This window comes from Macaca nemestrina, chromosome 8 (assembly GCF_043159975.1).
Source record: "Macaca nemestrina isolate mMacNem1 chromosome 8, mMacNem.hap1, whole genome shotgun sequence".
NCBI classification, from domain to species: Eukaryota; Metazoa; Chordata; class Mammalia; order Primates; family Cercopithecidae; genus Macaca; species Macaca nemestrina.
Window position 1 is genome coordinate 83844675 of NC_092132.1, and position 20865 is coordinate 83865539.

Sequence of the window (20865 nt, forward strand, 5' to 3'; positions counted from 1 at the left end):
TATAGCATCCAGGTGGTATGAGCAGGCTGTCTGGGGAGAGGAGGAAACTGGTCTTAACTGGATGCAGATCTGGGATTCAGGATAGCTGGGGCATGATGTGGAATTCATGAGGTCAGAATTGGGAAGTCCATTTATAGATGCCTAGAGTGAAAAATATAGCTAAGGTGTAACTTGTGAGGCACATGCTGAGATGGCTATGTGAAGCCATGTGCCAGTGTAGAAAGAATCAAACCTCTGCTTTCTAGTCTCCTTTGCCACAAGAAAAAATGGGGAATTAGAAGCTGTTGTCTTTTGGGCAACCAACTCAAATACCAATGCGATTAGTTTCTCTTTCAGTTTTCTGAAATAGATGGGTTTAGAGTCAAGGGAGTAATATTTCAGAAGAGGCCTTTAAAAATGTAGCCATTGGTTTTCAAGTTTCAAGTTTTCTGTTGGAATTTCCTAAAAACTGAATTCTTTGCCATTGAAGACAACTGGGTGGTATTACTGTAGAGAAAATTCATATTCTCTCTCCCTCTCCCTCCCTCCTACACACACATACACTGATACAGTCTGAATGTTTGTGTCTCCCCCAAATGCATCTATTGAAATTTAACCCCAAGGTGACAGTATTAAGAGGTGGGGCTTTTGGTGACTCTTATGCCTTAAGGGCAAAGCCTTCATGAATGAGATGAGTGCCCTTATAAAAGAGTCCCCAGAGAGTCTGGTTGTCCCATCTACCATTTGTGGAGGCAGCTAGAAGGTACCATCTATGAACCAGAAAGTGGCCCTCACCAGAATTGAATCTGCCAGCATCTTGAGTTTGGACTTACACTCCAGAACTGTGGGAAATAAATTTCTGTTATTTATAAGCTACCCAGTTTATGGTATTTTGCTTTTGTCCTGAACAGACATACACACACGCCAAGTGTAATTAAGTTTGATCTTTAATTTTCTCTAACCATGTGAATATTATATTATGTGATTCCTTGGTTGTGCTTAAAAACAACATTCTTAGATCCCATCCCAGATTTCTCTCCAGTGCCCGTAAAAGGCCCTGTTATGTCTTTCTAAACACCTTCAAGCGGATGTCATCAAGTTCAACTGGTGGGATCTTTTGGTTGCCTCGGTTTTCCCCACTTGTCAAAAGATGTTGAAGTGTCTTGGAGGCATTGCCCTCTGCATGTCGCTCATCGAGGAGCATGTTGCTCTCTAAGCACCTTGCAAGTTCTCCCTACCAGCACCCATAGTCACAGGTACCCAGTAAATCTCTGAGACCAGGAGGCTGGGGTACCTCGCAATTGCTCTTATGCTTGAGGGGAGCAGGGCCCCTTGAGTCCGCTGCAGCCTGAAATCCCTATGCCTAAATGTGACCTTCTCTAATAATTGAGGAGGAGATAGTACGGGGGGGTTTTGGCAGCACCGGTTCTGACCACCAGACTGTGGGATTTAAGCTCATTAACCAGACAAGGAACCATTTCATCTTCCCTCAACTGAGGAAGTTTCAGCTTGATTAACAGTATGGGTCCTTCCCAATGTAAAATTCTGTAAGAAAGTATTGAACTCAAAAGAGAAAATAAGTGACTGTTTTATAATAAAAATGGACTAGATAGTACTGAGTTAGTAGTACTAGTTAGGACTGAGCATGTCTGGTGGCATATTAGGGCATGTGTTCAGAGAGACCCTTCTGCACCCGTTTACCCCTTTTGAGCCCGAGTCTGTCATCCAGCACATGTGCGCCACATATAACAAGGAAAAGCCAAAACATTTTTGAAAAAATTATACTATTCACAAAAAGTACCTTGGCAACACTTCCCAGGGGAGACTGGGGGTGAAGGGGCAGGAAGGGCAACGTTTCATATATAAAAGATAGTCTATTCTTAAGTAAAAAATGTTAAATTATATTGAGTGATGCAATCACTTTAACATTTTTCCCTAGGGCTTTGTGCCCTATTTTAGTAACAAAAGATCAGCTGTTTCCAACCATGCCCCTCAATCAGCTTTCTAAAGAAATAAAAGAATCTTCTAAAATACCAGAAGGGAATAAAAGAATAGGTTGTCCTTATAAGGCACCAATAACCTCATTTGAAAAGTAATTTTATGTGTTAGAGAAGCAATTCTCCCCTTGTCTGTGTGACAATTTAACAAGAATCTAACAGATTTATCTAGCAACTTGAACAAGTGACAATATCCAGAGTGAGTGTTGGCAATTGAGGTGCATTTGGGAAGATGTGAACATACAGCAAAATCCTAGGATGCATTTTTTTTCTTTTCCATGGTCTTGGGGGTTTTTTACAAAATGGTTGTATGCTTTCAATCTGTGGACCTGACAAAGTAAGGGCTTTTGAATGTCTCTTTATTGAAATGCGATCTTTGCCCTGTTCTTCACGACCTGCCTATTTGGGATGGAGTAATATGGAACCTAGTTGGTGGACAGAGCCCTAAACATGGATAATGACCAGGACACGCCAAGCTGGGCAATGGTAGTAGCAGGTGTAGATGTGGTCAAACTATGTCTCCAGTTGGCAAACAAGATGAACTCCTTTTGGCTCAAAAGTTAAAAACAGAACCAAGAGGCCATGTCAGGGTGAGGAAGCATTCCTGCTCTCTGTGTCCTTGGACAGTTTTGCAGAAGCTGTTTTTCTGCAACCAAGTCAACAGTTTTTGGAAACAACTACAACTGGAAATTCCTCCATCTGACCACCAACAAGACCACCTACACCAACCAGCCAACCAACCACCTAGAACCAGCCAATTAACCACCAGAGACTGGTGATCTGGGGCTTAAAGGCCATCCAGCCAATATTCTTCCTTGCTCCCAACACGCCTCACCTGCCCTGCCCTGCAATTTTGGCTTTTGACATCTCCCTCTCCCCTACCCTTCCTGGGAGTGCACTTTCCAAAGCTGCATCTTCGCAATCTGCAGAGTGCTTTTGAAAAATAAAGTTCTCCTTTGGCCTCCACAAATCTCATTGGTCTTTCGTTAACAATATTAACACAAATTAATGCATACATGTCATAAAATTATAAAATCAACCAAAATTTCTTTCTTGCCCTAGAATATTTTAATAACTAATGTTTTCACATGATATAAAAAGTATTCCCTTGTTTGGCTGGGGCTGGCACCATGTTTCCACACAAATCTCTGTCTGTATCACAGCCCTCTGGCTCTGCAGCCATCCTGATTCCACATTGCCTTCTTATGTGGAATCATGAGTTTATAAAGCAGGGCTTGGTAAAAAGACACTCTACACATTATCTTGTGCTTTGTTCTAACCAATAATTGATCATTTTGCTTGACTAATTCAAAAGATAGAGAACTGTGATTTACAAAGAAACTCCGTCAATCTTCAGAGTATGCTACTTGTTTGCATTTTTGCATCAAAATCTGTTTTTTGGTTTGTAACTTATTAGTTCTAGTCCCATGCTCTTGAGTCACTGAAAATAGATCTGCCCCTGGTTCTTGTTGAAATCAGCTAACATGTTCCTCCGTGCCTATGAATCCATATACTCAACTATTTCATCCACCTCTCATAGAACATAGAAATGATTGAAATTATCAACATTTCAAAATTCTGGTGTATCTGTACAGCTTTGTCTCTTTCCTAAAGTAGGAAAGCTGTTTTTATGCTTGTCTCCTGATGGAAATCCATCTTAGTTTACTGCTCAGATCCTCACCTTTTCCTTCTCCCCTATTCATCCTACCATCCCCCACCTCCCACTCCTAATCAACACCCAGTGTGATAGTGCAGATTGCCCAGAGGATCTTCCACAGGATCTACCGTCACCTGCCCCGTCACTCCTAGTCTCTACTGGTCCTAAGCTCCCTTTCTGGCAGGGGCTAAGGCTCCCTCATAAATGAGAAGTCAAGGAAATATTTTTGTTTGGCTGAATTCTAAACACTAGTGCATTTATTTGTTTTGGTTTGCTGTTAATTTTATATATCAAATCCTCCAGTGGATACTTTTCTGATACCATTGAATGTGGAACTAATATTGACCATCTTTAATGGCATCTTTGTAAGGAACTCTGTTGAAAGGTGAAATTAAGTCTGTAATTTGTGTTCCAGTTTGGAGGCTGGAGTGTCACATGGAACTTATTACCATGTACTGATGTAATCTGATCAACAAGATCAGCACTCTTCTTAGGTTGTGGTTTCAAAAAAAGTCTTTAGGCAAAACTTAAATTGTGGAGAGGGTTATTCTCTGGAGTTTCTAGGAGTTATTGAAATTGTTATGTTGCAAAAACATTTGGTTTGGAAAAATCATGAGACTTGGTTTTTTTAGACCTATGACAAGAAGTCCCAGAGGAAAATGAAATATAAGCAATCTGGATAAGGCAAAACATTAATTCCTTTCTGAAACAAACCTCAAAAAAGCAAGAATCATTATGAGGTGCTCCACCAGGCCCATTTTCAGTCTAGTAAAGACAGAATCTTCCCTCTAGTCTTTAGAAAGAAACTGGAAGTTAATCCGAGATGAAGGCCTTGCAGTGATGGATAAAGCCAAAGGTCTCTTCCTGCCTGAGGACGAAAACCTGAGGGAAAAAGGGGACTGGAGCCAGTTCACGCTGTGGCAGCAAGGTGAGCTTCTGACTTCTAGGTGGTTCTCTGCAGCCCGAACTTGATGGGAAGTGGGTACTGACAAAAGTCTTCTGTTGATGCTTCGCAGAACTGGAATTCCTGGGCTTAAACGAGGGGCCCCCCAAAAAACCTAGATTTTTGAAATCTGTTCATTGTTTTTGAAAACTACATCTGAGCCCTTATTTGTATGTGTGAAGGTATATTTCTGTGTGTGTATATCCACATGTGTATTTGGATAACTATTTATAAATAGTGTTCTGATTTTTCTGGTCTTTCCTGTTGAATGATGTGTTACTGACTATAACCCTACTGTGTAGGCATAACTGAACAGTCTAGCAGGTGTTATCAGTGTATTAGAAAGTTATATCCCTGAGCATCATTTGCTCCTGTAAAATGGAGGTGACTTTGCATGGCAAAATGATATCAACACGGATGATGGTAAAAGTGGTAACACAAGAGCTGGTAAAAATGGTAACACACCAGAGTGACAAGACAATGATAACTGCTGTCTCAGCTCTTCAGGAATAGGCCATGGTTCATATCGAACTTCATATTTTTTTAGCTTAACCCAAGTACAGGCACACATATGGGGCTCCAGCGTGTGTGTGTGTGTGTGTGTGTGTGTGTGTGTGTGTGTGTGTTTTCAATGAATGGATATATTTATCTATCTTTAAAATGAGGAGCATTAAATTTTATCTTTAAGACTCTCCAATTTTCTCCTTGAAAAGTGGAGTTAGCCTGGGTTAACAATAACTATACAAAAGTAAATCTATTTTGAAGACTAAACAGCACGTGCTGCATATCTTCAGCTACAGAAAACAAATTCAGATTATAATATGCATCTAATTTACACTAAAGAACAAATAAGGACAGTCAGAGTGGTTTCTATGTAAGAATAAGAGGAACTACTTTAGTAATATTTTCAAGGATACTTCCATCAAAAGAGAGATAACCATGAAAAAAGTGACTATCCACTTTCTGCCAACAAGATTTTTTTAAATGGAGCTGTACAATCCACATGTGGGCAATATGCTAATTTGCCGCTGACATGTCACTAAGATGAGTCCATTCTATTGGCACTTATGTGTTCACCTGATACTTTGATTCCATTAACATCCTTATGCATCATAGAACCTACGGGCCTTCTAGAGCAATGCTTCAGAATAGTGGACATCCTAGCACTAATTTCTAGAAACCATAGTTTCTGCCAAAAGAAAAAGTATTTGATAAAATTAATATGCAAAATATTATAAGACGTAAAAAGTATTAAGCAAGAAAGAAAATAACTTACGGAGTCAATAATTTTGTTGGAGGTAACATTTTGTCTTCTAAATTTTCACATAGGTGGAATATACCTGATTTTCCATGAACTACTTTATTTCTTAGAATGTATTTTACTTTCTTAGTATCTTTGTTAAATTCTTATTCCCATTGAATGGAATTTACATGTTCTTTCTTTCTCTTTCTTACATGTGATAGAATTGTAATTCCTGAATTTATATTTTCTCTTCCTTCTCCTGTTCTTTTTTGTTTTGTTTTATTTTTCTTTTAAATATTTTGATTGGAATTCCTTAGTAAATTTATTTTCATTCTTTCTTATTAATAAAAGCATTTAAGGCTATGCACTGACCTATAGTTACAGCTTTGAATGTATTCCCTACAGTGTAATATATGGTATTTTTACCTGAGTTATTTTCAAAAAAGACTGCATTTCTGCCCTGGTTTCCATGTTGACTTTAAATGATCTATATGTATATGTGTCTGTGTGTGATTGAGCATATGTTTTCCAATCTGTTGTAGTTGCTTCAACATTGATTGATTGATTGACAGGATCTTGCTCTCTTGCCTAGGTTGGCATGCAATGGTGCAATCCTAGCTCACTACAGCTTCCAACTCCTGGGCTCAAGCAATTCTCCTCCCAAGTAGCTAGGACTACATGTGTGCATCTACATACCCAGCTAATTTTTAAATGTTTTTATAGAGATGGGGTCTCACTATATTGCCCAGGCTGGTCTTGAATTCCTGGCTTCAAGTGACCCTCTTACCTTGGCGTCCCAAAATGCTGAGATTACAGATATAAGCCACTGCACTCAGCCTGCTTCAAATTTTAAAACTGAGTTTCTAGTTTTATTTTATTGTCATAAAGGGATAAAATTCACATAGTTTCCCTTTTAGGAAGATTTTTTAAAGTTCTTTATGGTCTTTGGTTTGTGATTCCATGGTTCTAATGGGGGAATCCAGTAACTATTTTCTAGAAACAAACTCATAGTATAAAGAATAAGTTTGGGGCTCGGTGTGGTGGCTCATGCCTGTAATCCCAGCACCCTGGGAGGACAAGGCAGGCAGATCATTTGAGGTCAGGAGTTGAAGCCCAACTTGGCCCACATGCTGAAACCCCGTCTCTACCAAAAAGACAAAAAATTAGCTGGGTATGGTGGCACGTTCCTGTAATTCCAGCTACTCGGGAGGCTGAGGTAGGAGAATCGCTTGAACCCAGAAAGCAGAGATTGCAGTGAGCCGAGATCATGCCACTGCACTCCAGCCCGGGCAACAGAACGAGACTGTGTCCAAAAAAAAAAAAAAAAAGAGGAAAGCAAATATAAGTTTTATGGCAAGTACTATTGTAGCTTACGCAGAAGCAGGATGGCATCCATCTCAGGTGCTGTGGTTCAGAAATAGAGAAGCAGAATTCTGGAGTGGAAGGGACAGGGGTGGACATGGTAGGGAGGGAGGTGAAAGACCAGTTTGTTTAGCCACATTGAGAGCTCAGATTCAGAGAAAAAGGTGATGAATATCGGGCTCAGTAAAGGCTTAGCTGTTGTCTAGTTAGCAAACCATGCTGCTGGGTAGTCGAATGCCTAAGGCTGAGGCTGGAAGTTTTGTGAAGTAAAATTGTGGTATGTCTCTACTATGGACTGAACTGTGTTCCCCCAAAATTCATATGTTGAAGCCCTAACCCCCAATGTGACTGTATTTGGTGATAGGGCCTTTAAGGAGATCGTTAAGATTAAATGAGGTCATAAGGATGAGGCCCTGACCCAATATAACTGATGCCCTAATAAGAAGAGGAAGAGACACTAGATGTGTTAGTCTGTTCTCACACTGCTATGAAGATACACTAGGTAATTTATACGAAAAACAGGTTTAATTGACACACAGTTCCACATGACTGGGGAGGTCTCAGGAAACTTACAATCATGGTGGAAGGCACCTCTTCACAGGGCAGCAGGAGAGAGAATGAGTACCAAGCAAAGGCGGAAGCCCCTTATAAAACCATCAGCTCTCATGAGAACTAACTCACTATCATGAGAACAGGATGGGGGAAACCACCGCCATGATTCAGTTATCTCCACCGGGTCCCTCCCATGACACATGGGGATTATGGGGACTATAATTCAAGTTGGGATTTGGGTGGGGATGCAGCCAAACCATATCACTAGGGATGAGAAAAGGACGTGTGAGGGCACAACAAGAAGGTGGGCACCTAAGAGCCAAGAAGAGAGGCCTCAGGAGAAACCAAGCCTGCCCACACCTTAATTTTGGACTTTCAGCCTCCAGAACTATGAGAAAATATACTTCTGTTGTTTAAGCCACTCAGTCTGTGGTATTTGCTTGAGGCAGCCCTAGTGAACTGATAACAGTCTCCAAGTAGTTTCATTAGGACTGAACTATATTCCTTTATGAGGACTGGCTTTTTAGAGTTGAAGGGAAAAAAAATGGAATCAGCAAATATAAATAATAATGTTGTTCCCCAAAAATATGTTTATAAATTGTTATGTGAATATTATGGAACATCTATTTTGCTCACATTTTAGTAAGTGCCACCAACAGTGATTAAAATATGACACACATGTGCAGTCATTTTTTCTTCCAGAGCCCATGGGAAAGGTGCTAACTGACCCCAACAACCTTTCTGAATAAGCTGAGGCTGAACCTCTAAGTACTTCTCAACAGTGTTCTAGGTGACTACTAGCAAGTGATCAGAGTTGTCGTGCAAGATGGAACCTGTTGTTGCCCCAGAAGTAGAGCCTTGAAATTTATAAAAGATACAACCCAGGATACCAGCTCCATGAATAGCCCTCACAAAGTATATTCATGTGTAAGAAGTGATAGATTTAAATGACTCTTTCAGATTCACATTGGCTGTTAGATCTCTTTCTAGAGCTATTTTCCCAAAGAGCAAGGTTTATTACTTCTTGAGAGTTACTTTAACGTTGGTGAGAAATAATTGAACAACAACAAAGCCGCAGTGAGTTGCAGATGCTGGGCATTCCTCTTCAGGCTAACTGGTTTGCTCCTGCACAGCTGCCTTCTAATTTACAACGCAACAAAATGAGAAATTATGCTTTAAAGCACAGGCTTTGGAAACCAGCAATCCTAGGTTAGAGTCCTGGATGCACCGCTTGTTAGCTGTGTGATGTATGCATGCCCCTGAATCTCTGAGCTTCAAATCTCTCATCTGAAAAATGGCAAATAGTGCCTCAAGTATGGGGTTGTTACTAGTATCAGTGAGCACTAGATGAAAGACTTGGCACAGTTATCCAATATATGGTAGTAATATTACATTTTTATGGCCTAACAATAGCACATGATGTAATAACATTAATGAAGAGGTGGTCTCTGGTCTGGTTAAGAGCATGAACACTGGGTCCAGTCTGGCTGAAATGAAATTCCTGCTCTGCTGTTTACTTTGTGACCCCTCTGTGGCTCAATTGCCTTTCTATAAAATACAACACCAATCGAGCCTCTCTTATGGCATGTTGTAGACGTCAAATGAGGCAGTCTCATCATCACCTGGCCTATGGTGAGCACCGAGGAACTGTTGTCGCATTCCTTGGACACTCACGATCAGGTGTGAATAGTTAAAATCACCAGTGACAGTGCATGAACGCCCAGAGTCTACTGCACAGAGAATCTGTGTTTACAGACCAGAAAGATAAATGTGTCTAAAGGACTAGAGATGTTCTCTAATCCCATGAAAATCTCAGGGACACAACCCATTTGGTTACCCATTCATCACCTGTCATTCAGGTGAGGCACATCTATTCTCCAGGTAGCACATGCTCAGCCATGCGGTGCTTGTGAGAACTCCAGGCCACCTCTGGTTCCTCCTCAAGCCACCAGTTTCTCTTAACTGCTGCCTGGATGGCACAGAGCTCAGAACTGGGAACTCCTGCCAAGCAGCCCCAGACCCTGCACAGCAGAAGCCTTGGAAAGCCCAGGCTTAAAAATGCTTTATGATGACTCATAGATTTATGTAATATTCACCCAAACTGACATTTATTGTTCATTTGGGGAACTCCCTTAATAACTAAAAATAGCAATTAACATTTTATTCAATTAAGAGCCAAAAAGGTTACTTAGAAAAAGCTAAGTTGTTTTCCAAAACATTGAGCTCCATTTGATTGGGGCGAATACCTTTTAGTTGCATTTTTTGTAACTCTTATTTTATTCTCAGTATATGATTATCTTAGGACACAATTAACATTAATTACATAAAATTAAACTCAGCTTTAGATGTAGCAGTCTCTTGTAGGAATCTTGAACAGGGAATTAAAATGTCTCTGACTTTTAAAAATACCTTTGTTTTACTCCCCTGTGAGAGCAGATGATACTGTGTACATTCTGAGCACATTTTCCCTAATAAGCAGGGGCTTTATAGAGTGTAAAGAAATTTGCATAGTTCAGGATGCTTAAATGATATGTCCCAGAATCTGTGCTCTTGACAGTCATGCATAGAATATGTCCTCTCTCAAAGACCCCTTCTTCATTTAAATCCTATTCTTTATCATCATATATAGGATGATCTGGATATTGAAAAAGACATTAAAATTCCAATAAAAATAGTGTTTTGGGAACTAATATAGTCCTAGAAATTCATTTCTAGGTTAGAAATATAATATAAACTATTTTCCTTCTTTAGGGGATGTATTAGTTTCCTGTGGCTGCTGTAACAAATTACCACAAAACTTAATAGCTTAAAACACAGACACATTTGTTATCTTATAGTTCTAGAGGTCAGAAGTCTATGATGGATCACACTGGGCTAAAATACAAGTGTCACCAAGGCTGTATTCCCTCTGGAGTCTCGCTTCTAGAGGCTGCCCACATTCCCCGGCTTGTGACCCCCTTCCATCTTCAGAGCCAGCAGTGGCCAGTCAAGTCTTTCTCATGCTGTATCACTCTGACATTTACTCATCTGCCTCCTCCTCCCACATTTAAGGATGCTGTGATTACCTTGGGCCCATCCAGGTAATCTTAGATAATCTTATTTTAAGGTGAGCTTATAAGAAATCTCAGTGCCACTTACAGCCTTAATTCCCCCTTGCATGAAAGGTAACATATTCACAGGTTATGGGGTGAGGGTATGGACATCTTTTGGGAGGTGACTGTTATTTTGCCTGTCACAGGGGAAAAAATAAGTACATTTGGCCTTTGAACAACATGAGTTTGAACTGCATGGGTCCACTATGTACGAATTTTTGTCAATATATTGGAAAATTTGTTGAGATTTGTGACAATTTGAAAAAAACTTGCAGATGAACCTTGTAGCCTGGAAATATTTTTAAAAATTAAGAAAAATTAGGTGTGTCATGAATGCATGAAATATATATAGGTACTAATCTATTTTATCATTTACTATATATATATACACACACAAATCTATTATAAAGAAATAAAATTTATCAACATATGCATGGAAGCACTTAGAGACCATACATAGCACCATTCACAGTCAAGAGAAATGTAAACAAACATAAAGATGCAGTGTTAAATCATAATTCCATTAAATTAACTGTAGTACAGATTATACTACTGTAACAATTTCATAGCTGCCTCCTGTTGCTATTCAGCAAGCTCAAGTGTTTTGAGTATCTGCTTAAAATAACATGTGATACTGTTGTCTCCATCTGAGCAGTTCCTATCTCCAGTAAATTGCGTATCATGGTAAAAAGTGGTCTCTTATGGTTCTTGTGTATTTTTCCTTGTGTTTAATGCAATGCTGCAAACCTCGAATAACACCATGAGACCTATACAAACAGCAACTAGTGATGCCGGAAATGCTGCCAAGAAGCAGAGAAAAGTCATGACCCTACAAGAAAAAGTTGAATTACTTGATATGTACTGTAGATTAAGGTCTGTACCTGTAGTTGCAGGCCATTTCAGACATTCAATTCATCTTGTAAACAGATGATGTAAACTTATGGTATCGATAAAATACAGTACAGTACTGTAAAAGTATTTTCTCTTCCTTATTATTTTCTTAATACCATTTTCTTTTTTTCAGCTTACTTTATTGTAAGACTAGAGTATATAATACATATAACATACAAAATATGTTAATCAGCTATTTATGATATAGGGTAAGGCTTCCAGTCAACAGTAGGCTATTAGTTGTTAAGTTTTTAGGGAGTCAAAAGTTATACACAGATTTTCGGCTGCATGGAGGATCGAAGCCCCTAACCCCTGTGTTGCTCAAGGTCAACTGCCTTTAACCTGCGACTTGTCCGTTAGACGTTCTTAGTCAAATAGTCCAACACCGAGTGGAGAATTTGGCTCCCTGCTCTGCCAGTCACTACCTATTGGAGCAAGACATGTCTTCTTTATTGATTAATTTTTATTATTTTCCAATAAGCCTTTTGCATTCCTACTTTATCTTCTCATGTTTACTCAATCTTCTCATGCCTGCAGTGAAGATGACATATAGCTCTCACTTCATCTAAATGGGATACGTTTAAGCTTTACTGTGATTTGTTTCCAACAGTTATGTTATTTATTCTAGGAAGAAGAAATGAAAATGCCTGCAAAGGAGCTCCTAAAACCTGTACCTTACTAGAAAAGTTCCCCGAGACAACAGGATGCAGAAGAGGACAGGTACCAAGAGTGTCGTGCTGGGGAGAACACAATTAATTGTTAGGAATAAGGGCATGTTGACCTTTACAAAGAAATGGTTGTTTCCTTTGGCCCAGTGAATGCCTCTTTTTACATGCCCTTTTTACTGAAACATAATTTTATGTGGTTGACGTCAGAATTGAGGGTGGAAAATGTTCAGTGTTTATCGCTTTGTGGAAAATGTGAGTGCTTATTTTTAGTTCCTTCACAAATAAGACTTGAATATAAATATTAAATCTTACAAAGGCGCTAATCCAAACTGACAGTAATTTTTTACTGTCACCTTAACTTAGCAGTTCCTCCACACCTTGATAAATGGCTGAATGGAGTGTCATGTTTTCTATGCAGATCAAATATTCCATCATGCACCCTGGGACTCACGTGTGGCCGCACACAGGGCCCACAAACTGCAGGCTCCGAATGCACCTGGGCTTGGTGATTCCCAAGGAAGGCTGCAAGATTCGATGTGCCAATGAGACCAAGTATGTGTCCTCTGTTATCCATCATATCCATCACCTCTGAGGATGAGAGTTTGTTACAACAGAGCTGTGTTCCTTTGGATTACTTGTCTTCTTTTGTAGCTGAAGCAGACTGGAGCAAAGTGATATTAATCCAAACTCTTGAGTCTATACCCCTTCTTGGTGCTTTCTGTTAGCCTGGAGACATTGCCCAGCTCTAGGGCTGCCCTCTTCCATTATTTCTCAGCAGAGTACTTATCTAGTTGAGGAGCTGCCTTGTTTCTCTCTGTGGGTAGACAGATGTGCATTCAGAGTCAGCCAGCATGCATTGAGCCCTGCAGATGTTATGCATTGTGTTTCCTGCATTGCATCCTGACTTATTCATGAATACAAGAAGTCCCCCTAACTGAAGAACTCACCCCATGATATTTATACATTTTGATCTAGAGGAGATGGTATGGTACAATGGAAGCTGGCTGCCTTTTTCAAATCCCAGCTCTGCCACCTAACCTGTGTAACCTTGGCTAGTTACTTAATCCCTTCAAACATCAGCCTTCTTGCTTATAAAATTGGCAGTGATAACATCTACTCTGCAGGGTTGTTGTATGGATTAACTGGAATAATGTCTACAAGGTGCTCAGTCCATGTTCTGGTATCAGTAGGGACGTGATGAATGTTAGATCTCCTCTCCCTCCCTTGCCTCTTGCTTTCCTAATCATGACAGGTTTATTCATGATCTTTTGAACAAACCATACTTGCTCTGGCTTCTGTATCTGTGGTGCTGATAATCTCCGTCCCTAGAATGCCCATCTTTTCACCTATCCAAAATTAGTTTTATAAAAATACAACCTCTCAGAGTATATATCCTCAGTAATCCCATTCCCTATCTTCTAATGCTCTTTATTCATTAATATAACATTACCCTTATCTCTATAGCAAGCTGTATGTAAGCTCCTGGAGATCAGAAACCACGTTATTGTCATCTTACACACATTTCTTATTGTCCTTAATAGAGGTCTGAGTGGAGGATGAGTGCTCAGGGGTCTGCAGAATTGTTTATTTGGTTATTGGCAGATAAGTGCCCTGGGCAGCCCATGGTGCTATGGGAAATTCAGAGATGACTGAGAAGGGGCCGTCCTCTGCTGGGTGTGTTGCTCAGGAAGATAACGCAAGATTGAAGGCCATAGGGGTCGTAAAAGTGGTACTACAATGGCCTCTCTACAGAAAAGCTAAAAATACTACAGATGGCTCCATGAGCAGGAGCCTCACCTGCTTGCAGGGACTCAACTTGCAGAGTGGCAGTTTTTGAAGACAAGAAGGATTCGAACATTGAAAGCTAAAGAGGGATATTCCGAAACAGTATCCATTAAAGGCACAGAGGCCAAAAATTATGGCCACATATGAAGAATATTGAATAATACATCAGCAGCCAGCAGTGTATGCTACATAAAGAATAAGGTTGCAAAGTGAAAGAGTCTTTTTTAGAAACCAAATCATAGGAGGCTTTGAATCCCAAACTAATGGGATCAGACCTTTATTAGGAAGTTACTGTGGAACCCATGGGTGAATCCTGTGGGGACAGTGGGAAGAACAATTAGCAGGCTATCACAGTGGCCCACCCAAAAGATAAGCAGAGCTGGAATTGGGATGCTGGAAAGAAATGGAGACTAGAGAGCAGATGCAAGAGATACCAGGTGACTCTTGAATGTGTGGTACAGGAACGAGGCATCCAAGATGCTGCTGCAATTGCAGTCTTTGGACAGTGTAGGGTGGCGATGCTTGAGCAAATCTTGGGAATTTGGGAGACATGAGGCAAGTTCAAGGAAAGGAAGAGGAATTCAGTGCTTGTGCATATTTTATTTAGTTACTATTGGAACACACTTGTAGAACCATCCAGGAGGTGGCTGGAAATAGAGACCTGGCACTCAGGGGAGAACGTAAGTCTAGAGATAAAGATTTGAGAGTCACGCTTAGCAAGAACTTCTAGAGGACGCTTGAGACAATCAAACGATGACAGAAATGAAAAGGTTCCATGAAAACATCTATATTTAAAAGACAGAAGGAGGAAGGAGAACCAAGAAGGAAATGGGGCAAGAAAGGCAGAATCAGGTAGACCAGGAGGAGGAATCAGGGATCACTGGACAGGTAGAAGTTTTTTCAGGCATGAAATGAATCTTGTCTTACGTTGGGAACCTGGTTTGGGTCTTCACGGTCTCTCTGCCAAAGTGAAAAAGAGCAGGGACACATTGGGGGATGCCAGGAATTTAGAGAAGAGGTGGGAGAATGCTGGAGCAGGCACAGATTGACAAGGTAACTCCTTGGAGATCACATGAGAGCATGAGGCAGTGGAGATGGAGAAGAGCACCCAGCCGCACGCCTCAGTGCTCCTTAGGCTTTTAGGGTTTATTTCTTCTTTCACCAGCTCACTCGCTCTCTCCCTCACCTCCTGCCTCCTATGTTTTCTCTCTCCCTCCCTCCTTTTCTTCCTCCTCCCTCCCTTCTTTCCTTTCTGCCTGCCTGCCTGCCTCCCTCCTTCTCTCCCTCCCTGCCTCCCTGCCTCCCCATGTTCCTGCATTCTTGCCTTCCTCATTCTCTTCTGTATTCTGCTTGTAGATACTTGGAACGAAATCACTAGAGAAAAATCCACTTAGGGCCAGGCAAGGTGGTTCATGCCTATAATCCCAGAACTTTGGGAAGCCAAAGCAGGAGGATTGCTTGAGGCCAGGAGTTCAAGACCAGCCTGAGCAACACAGTAAGACCCCATTTCCACAGAAACAATTTTTTTTTTTTTTTTTGAGACGGAGTCTCGCTCTGTCGCCCAAGCTGGAGTACAATGGGGTGATCTCGGCTCACTGCAAGCTCTGCCTCCCAGGTTCACCCTATTCTCCTGCCTCAGCCTCCCGAGTAGCTGGGACTACAGGTGCCCACCACCATGCCCGGCTAATTTGTTTGTATTTTTAGTAGAGACGGGGTTTCACCGTGTTAGCCAGGTTGGTCTTGATCTCCTGACCTCGGGATCTGCCTGCCTGGGCCTCCCAAAGTTCTGGGATTACAGGCATGAGCCACCACGCCCAGTCACAAAAACAACTTTTTAAAAAAATATGCTAGCATGATGACATGCACCTGTACTCCCAGCTACTCAGGAAGCAGAGGCAGGTTAATTGCTTGAGCCCAGGAGTTCAAGGGTGCAGCGAGCTGTAATTACACCATAGCACTCCAGCCTGGGTGACAGAGCAAGTCCCTGTCTTAAAAAAATAATAATAATAAATCTACTTAGGCATAGGCAGGGAGAGGAAGAGAGATGGAACTGAGCTTAGTCTTCAGTGGCCTGAGGCAGAAAGAGAAATCCAAGATTGGAAGAATGGATGTGGCAATCAAGAACAGGAGCAGGTGGATGGTGCCAGGAGGCTTAGCACAAAGTCACAGAGGGCTCAAGACGCATGTTGGGCATGGTGGCATGGGCCTATAGTCACAGCCACTACAGTGGCTGAGGCAGGAGGATCACTAGAGCCCAGGAGTTTGAGGCTGCAGTGAGCCATGATTGCACCACTGCACTCCAACAAACATAGTGAGACCCCATCTCTTTAAAAAAAAAAATAAAAAACAAATGCAGGAGTGATGCTGAGAGACCTGCCCCAGGAGCACATTTGTAGGTGCATTCTCCACTCCCGGCTCCCAGCAAACACCTTGTGTCCATGTTTGATAAAGAAAACAACTGCCAACCCCTCCCCTGAAGCTTAAAACATAATTAGGTTTAACCATCTTCACCTAGCAGAGGCAGAAGAGGGTTAGAAGGACCACTGCAGCCCACTCAGAGGGGGGCCTTGAATGAGATCTTTAACTTGGCAGCCCCTCAGTTTCTGCTGAGGTAAAATACAACCTACTTTGTGTGACAGGAAGGAGCTGCTGATAATAATAATTTGCAGATGGTGTATTTTGCAAATCCACAGTGATTTTTTAAAAGTGCTTGCAACTCACCTGCCTATTATTGGGCCAGGGAGACTACAATGCTTCTGTCCTTTCCTCCCTGAAGAGTTGCTGAGCACAGGGGCCCTTCTGCCTCATTGTGACTGCCGGTCAGCAGCCCTTCTCCACTTTCTTTCTATTGTGCCAGCTTTATGTTGTGTTGCATTCTCATCCTTAATATTTCTTAACTCAAGGGTGGTTGAGTTGGGCTTAGCACTTCAATACAAAATAGTGCTTTTCATAAGAGAAATGTGTCAATTAAAGTGCTGTGCAATGCTTATAGTGAAAAGAGCTGGAAATCTGATAGTAGTTTATAAACTCTGAGGACAGAAAGACTCTAGTATGAAATCTGGAAGTTCTGTGCTATGATTGTAGAAGTTCTTTTTGCATGGAAAGAAAAACACACACACCAAGAAATAGGTTTCCTTGTGCTAGTCAAAGGCAGCAATTTTTCAGAACGTCTCAACTTCTAAAAGAGGAGGTTACCTGTAGCGATTTGTACGTTATTGTTCTTAGGTATTAACAATCAGATTAAGATTTCCGCCAGTGTGTATACAGTTTAAATATTCCATCCCTGCAAAGCATAGCGTAGCTCTCTGAGGATGAACTGGCAGGTATGCAGCCCTTACCACTGTAAATGAAATGATCATTTCAAATTAGTAAATGCCTTCTGATTAGAAAACTGATACACGCCCCTCACACATAATGTATTGTTTTATCCCAATACAGAGTTATTGCCAGGTGCTTCTCAATGTCTATATATGTGTATTGATGATAATGATTAGAGTAATAATATATGTTGTTCCAAAATTGTATCTGTGTCACACACAGTTCTAAGCACTGTACATACATTAACTCATTCATGCTTATGGCAATCCTGTGAAATTAGGATTATTAAAATTCCTGTTTTACAGTGGAGGAGACTGATGTATAAAGTTAAGTAACTTGCCTGAGGTTGACATTTATATATGTTTCCTAAGGCTGCCACAACAAATTATCACAAACTGAATGACTTACAACAGAAATGTATTCTTTCGTGGTTCTGGAGGCCAAAGTATAAAACTAGGGTGTTGGCAGGGTTGTTCTTTCTGGAGACTCTAAGGGAGAATCTGTTCCCCTGTCCTAGCTTCTGGCTGCTGGCAGCCCTTGGGGTTCTTTGGTTTATAGACACATCACTTCAGTCCCTGCCTCTGTGTTCACATTGCTTTCTCCCCGAGTCTTCTCCTCTTTTCTTTTATAAGAACATTTATCATTGGATTTAGGGCTCACCCTAATCCAGGGTGATCTCATCTCAAAATCCTTAACTTAATTCAATCTGCAAAGATCTTTTTTCCAAATCAGGTGATAGTCACAGATTCCAGATGAATCTATCTTTCTTAGCGGGGAAGGAGGGTGGGGCGGCTTATGGGGACATTCAACCCACTACAATTTTAGTAGTGGGTTCAGTTCCAGGCATTCTGGCTTGAAAGTTTGTGTTCTAGACATGATCACATAGCCATGCTTGGGCTTTTTGGATTTTGTTGTAGTTTATACGATTAGGATTATGCTGTACTTATAAGGTGATCACTTCAAATGCTGCTTTTTGTTTCCAGACAAGTAGAGAAAGCAGCTGGGAGTTTCCCCTTCTGGGCCTTCTGTTCATGTCACCTCAGGGGGACCATGCTTTGTGGTCTGTAAAATAAGCTCATTAGAGCCAGATGTGGTGCCTCACGCCTGTAATCCCAGTACTTTGGGAGGCCGAGGCTGGCGGATCACTTGAGGTCAGAAGTTCAAGACAAGCCTGACCAACATGGTGAAACCCCGTCTCTACTAAAAATACAAAAGTTATTATTATTTTTTTTGTGTGTGGTGGCTAATGCCTGTAATCCTAGCTACTCAGGAGGCTGAGGCAGGAGAATCACTTGAACCGGGGAGGCAGAGGTTGCAATGAGCCGAGATCTCGCCACTGCACTCTAGCCTGGTGACAAGAGTGAAACTCCATCTCAAAAAAAACAAAAACAAAAACAAAAAAGCTAATTAGCAATTTTGATCCAGAGCTGAGTAAACTTGAGTCAGGGAATAAACATGCCCCCAGTGAGTGGGAATTAATTGTTGTACTCAGGGAGTGGCTGAGTTGTGTGAGCTTTAAATGATCCCAGAGAGAAATTCATTCTTCTGAATCTCCAAGGGCATTCCACAGTGTGCTGGAACTGTGCTAAGAGAAGGAACCATGACCTTGGAGCTCTCCTGCAGATTCAGCATTATTGCCTGCAAATTGCTAGCCTGAAATGTTGAACAAGACTGATAGATTGTCAGGAAAGCACACATCGACATTAGCGTCACTTAGCGACAGACTGAAAAAACGAATTGGCAATCGGTGGTTTAGTCCTATATAATTCTATATTGCTGTAGAAATAATGGCCTTCCTCCATAGACCTCAAGTGTTTTATAACATATATTTTCATTCATTTCTCAAGGTTCCAATTAGGAAGATTGTGTGAAAGTCTGCTAAAATATTAACAATAAGAGAGACTTAATTTTTTAACCCATCATGAATTCTTCATAGACAATATTTGTTTAGTTTTCATAAAGTGTCCAAGGAGATAATTTTAAGACTTACTGTAGTTTTTGAATCACACTGTGGAAGCTGCAATTTGCCAAATCTTTTAGAACCAAATATTTTCATCCCTCCTTTCATCTTTTTTTACTATTCTCCCTGAAATCAAACCTTCTGTTCCACAAGATATTTGCCCATCTTCATCTGCATTGCAGTGTGACCTTATCCACAGGTCATCTCTGAAGCCTGCACATCTAGGACTGTAGAACAAAAAGGACAGTTTTTAACCAGATAGGATGTTTTCCTGAAGGTTTGTTATTGAATAGTAACATTTTTTCCTCTTCTTTCATTTGAGCAACTTGGTGAATTAAACACATCCATACCATGTCTTGACCCCCACTCTGTGACCCAGTGGTGTGTCTGTGGCTGTTCCTACACATGAGTACATAGAAAGCGCGCACATACATTTCTCCACCTCCACAGGGAATGGCAGTTCCCATATGGAAAATGGATTCTGTTCCAAACATTTGTTTGTTGAACTGATTGGTGAAAAGCTGGGATCCATTTTTCTCTAGCAATAGTAAATGATGTGTGGCCATTTCTAGGTCAGCTCCCAGAAGCTTTTTAACTAATAATCTTTATTAATAGGACTCTAGAACCAGTGACTATTTATAATAATGTTTCTGTAGGAAAAAATGCATCCTGAGCTTTTATTTCAGATTTTAGTGTTAGGTATCTTCATAAAAACATATTAATAATGCTGAAGTCGCATGACTTGGGTTTAAATCCTGGCTTTCCCTCTTGTCAAGAGTAACTCTAGATAATTTGCATAACCTCATTAAGCCTCAATGTCCCCATCTGTAAATTAGAAAGAGTAAAAGTATGTCTTTTGTGGTTTTGAGTATTAAAGTAATCCATATGAATGCACTCAGAACTGTATTTACAAAGTGCTGTGTGGTAAATGCATTCAGTATATTTGAGTTTTTATTATTCTCCTGTCTGATTGCTACAGAAATGGAGACTTTTGTCCTTACATTCCAGGGAGTGAGATCAAGCACTCTCATAACACTGGAGGTGGTGCTTACAGCCTGGAGTGTTTACTCGGACCGCGATGGGGAAGGGACTTTAAGGAGTTAGGAAGGAGGAGTGAAATAGGAGCTGGTCATGTGGACCAGGGCAGGTGAAGGAATGGTACAGATAGGGGAGTGATTTGATAGGCCTGGAGCTGGGAGGGACCCTGGGGAAGGGAGGTGTGACAAGAATGCAGCAGAGACCCTCCCTGCTACTCACATCTCTTTCTTCTCTCTGTGCCCCTACCCTGAAACTGGAGAGGTACCGGAAAGAGGGAAGGCATCCCATCTCTACAGCCCTATTGTCAGAGGCAATTGAATCAGAGCAACTCCATCTTGAATAGGAGCTGGGTAAAACGAGGCTGAGATCTACTGGGCTGC

At 41.1% G+C, this 20865-nt stretch overlaps 1 protein-coding gene across 28 annotated transcripts in view; it reads left to right on the forward strand.

Moving 5' to 3' along the window:
* LOC105482229 (aspartate beta-hydroxylase) overlaps positions 1–20865 on the forward strand; it is a 221339-nt gene that overhangs the window by 192044 nt on the left and 8430 nt on the right. For all 28 annotated transcript variants that reach the window (XM_071068186.1, XM_071068191.1, XM_071068188.1 and 25 more), the window contains 3 exons: positions 4426–4561; positions 12345–12436; positions 12803–12936. In XM_071068186.1, the coding sequence (XP_070924287.1) occupies positions 4426–4561; positions 12345–12436; positions 12803–12936 (362 nt within the window). The remainder of the gene's footprint in view (positions 1–4425; positions 4562–12344; positions 12437–12802; positions 12937–20865) is intronic.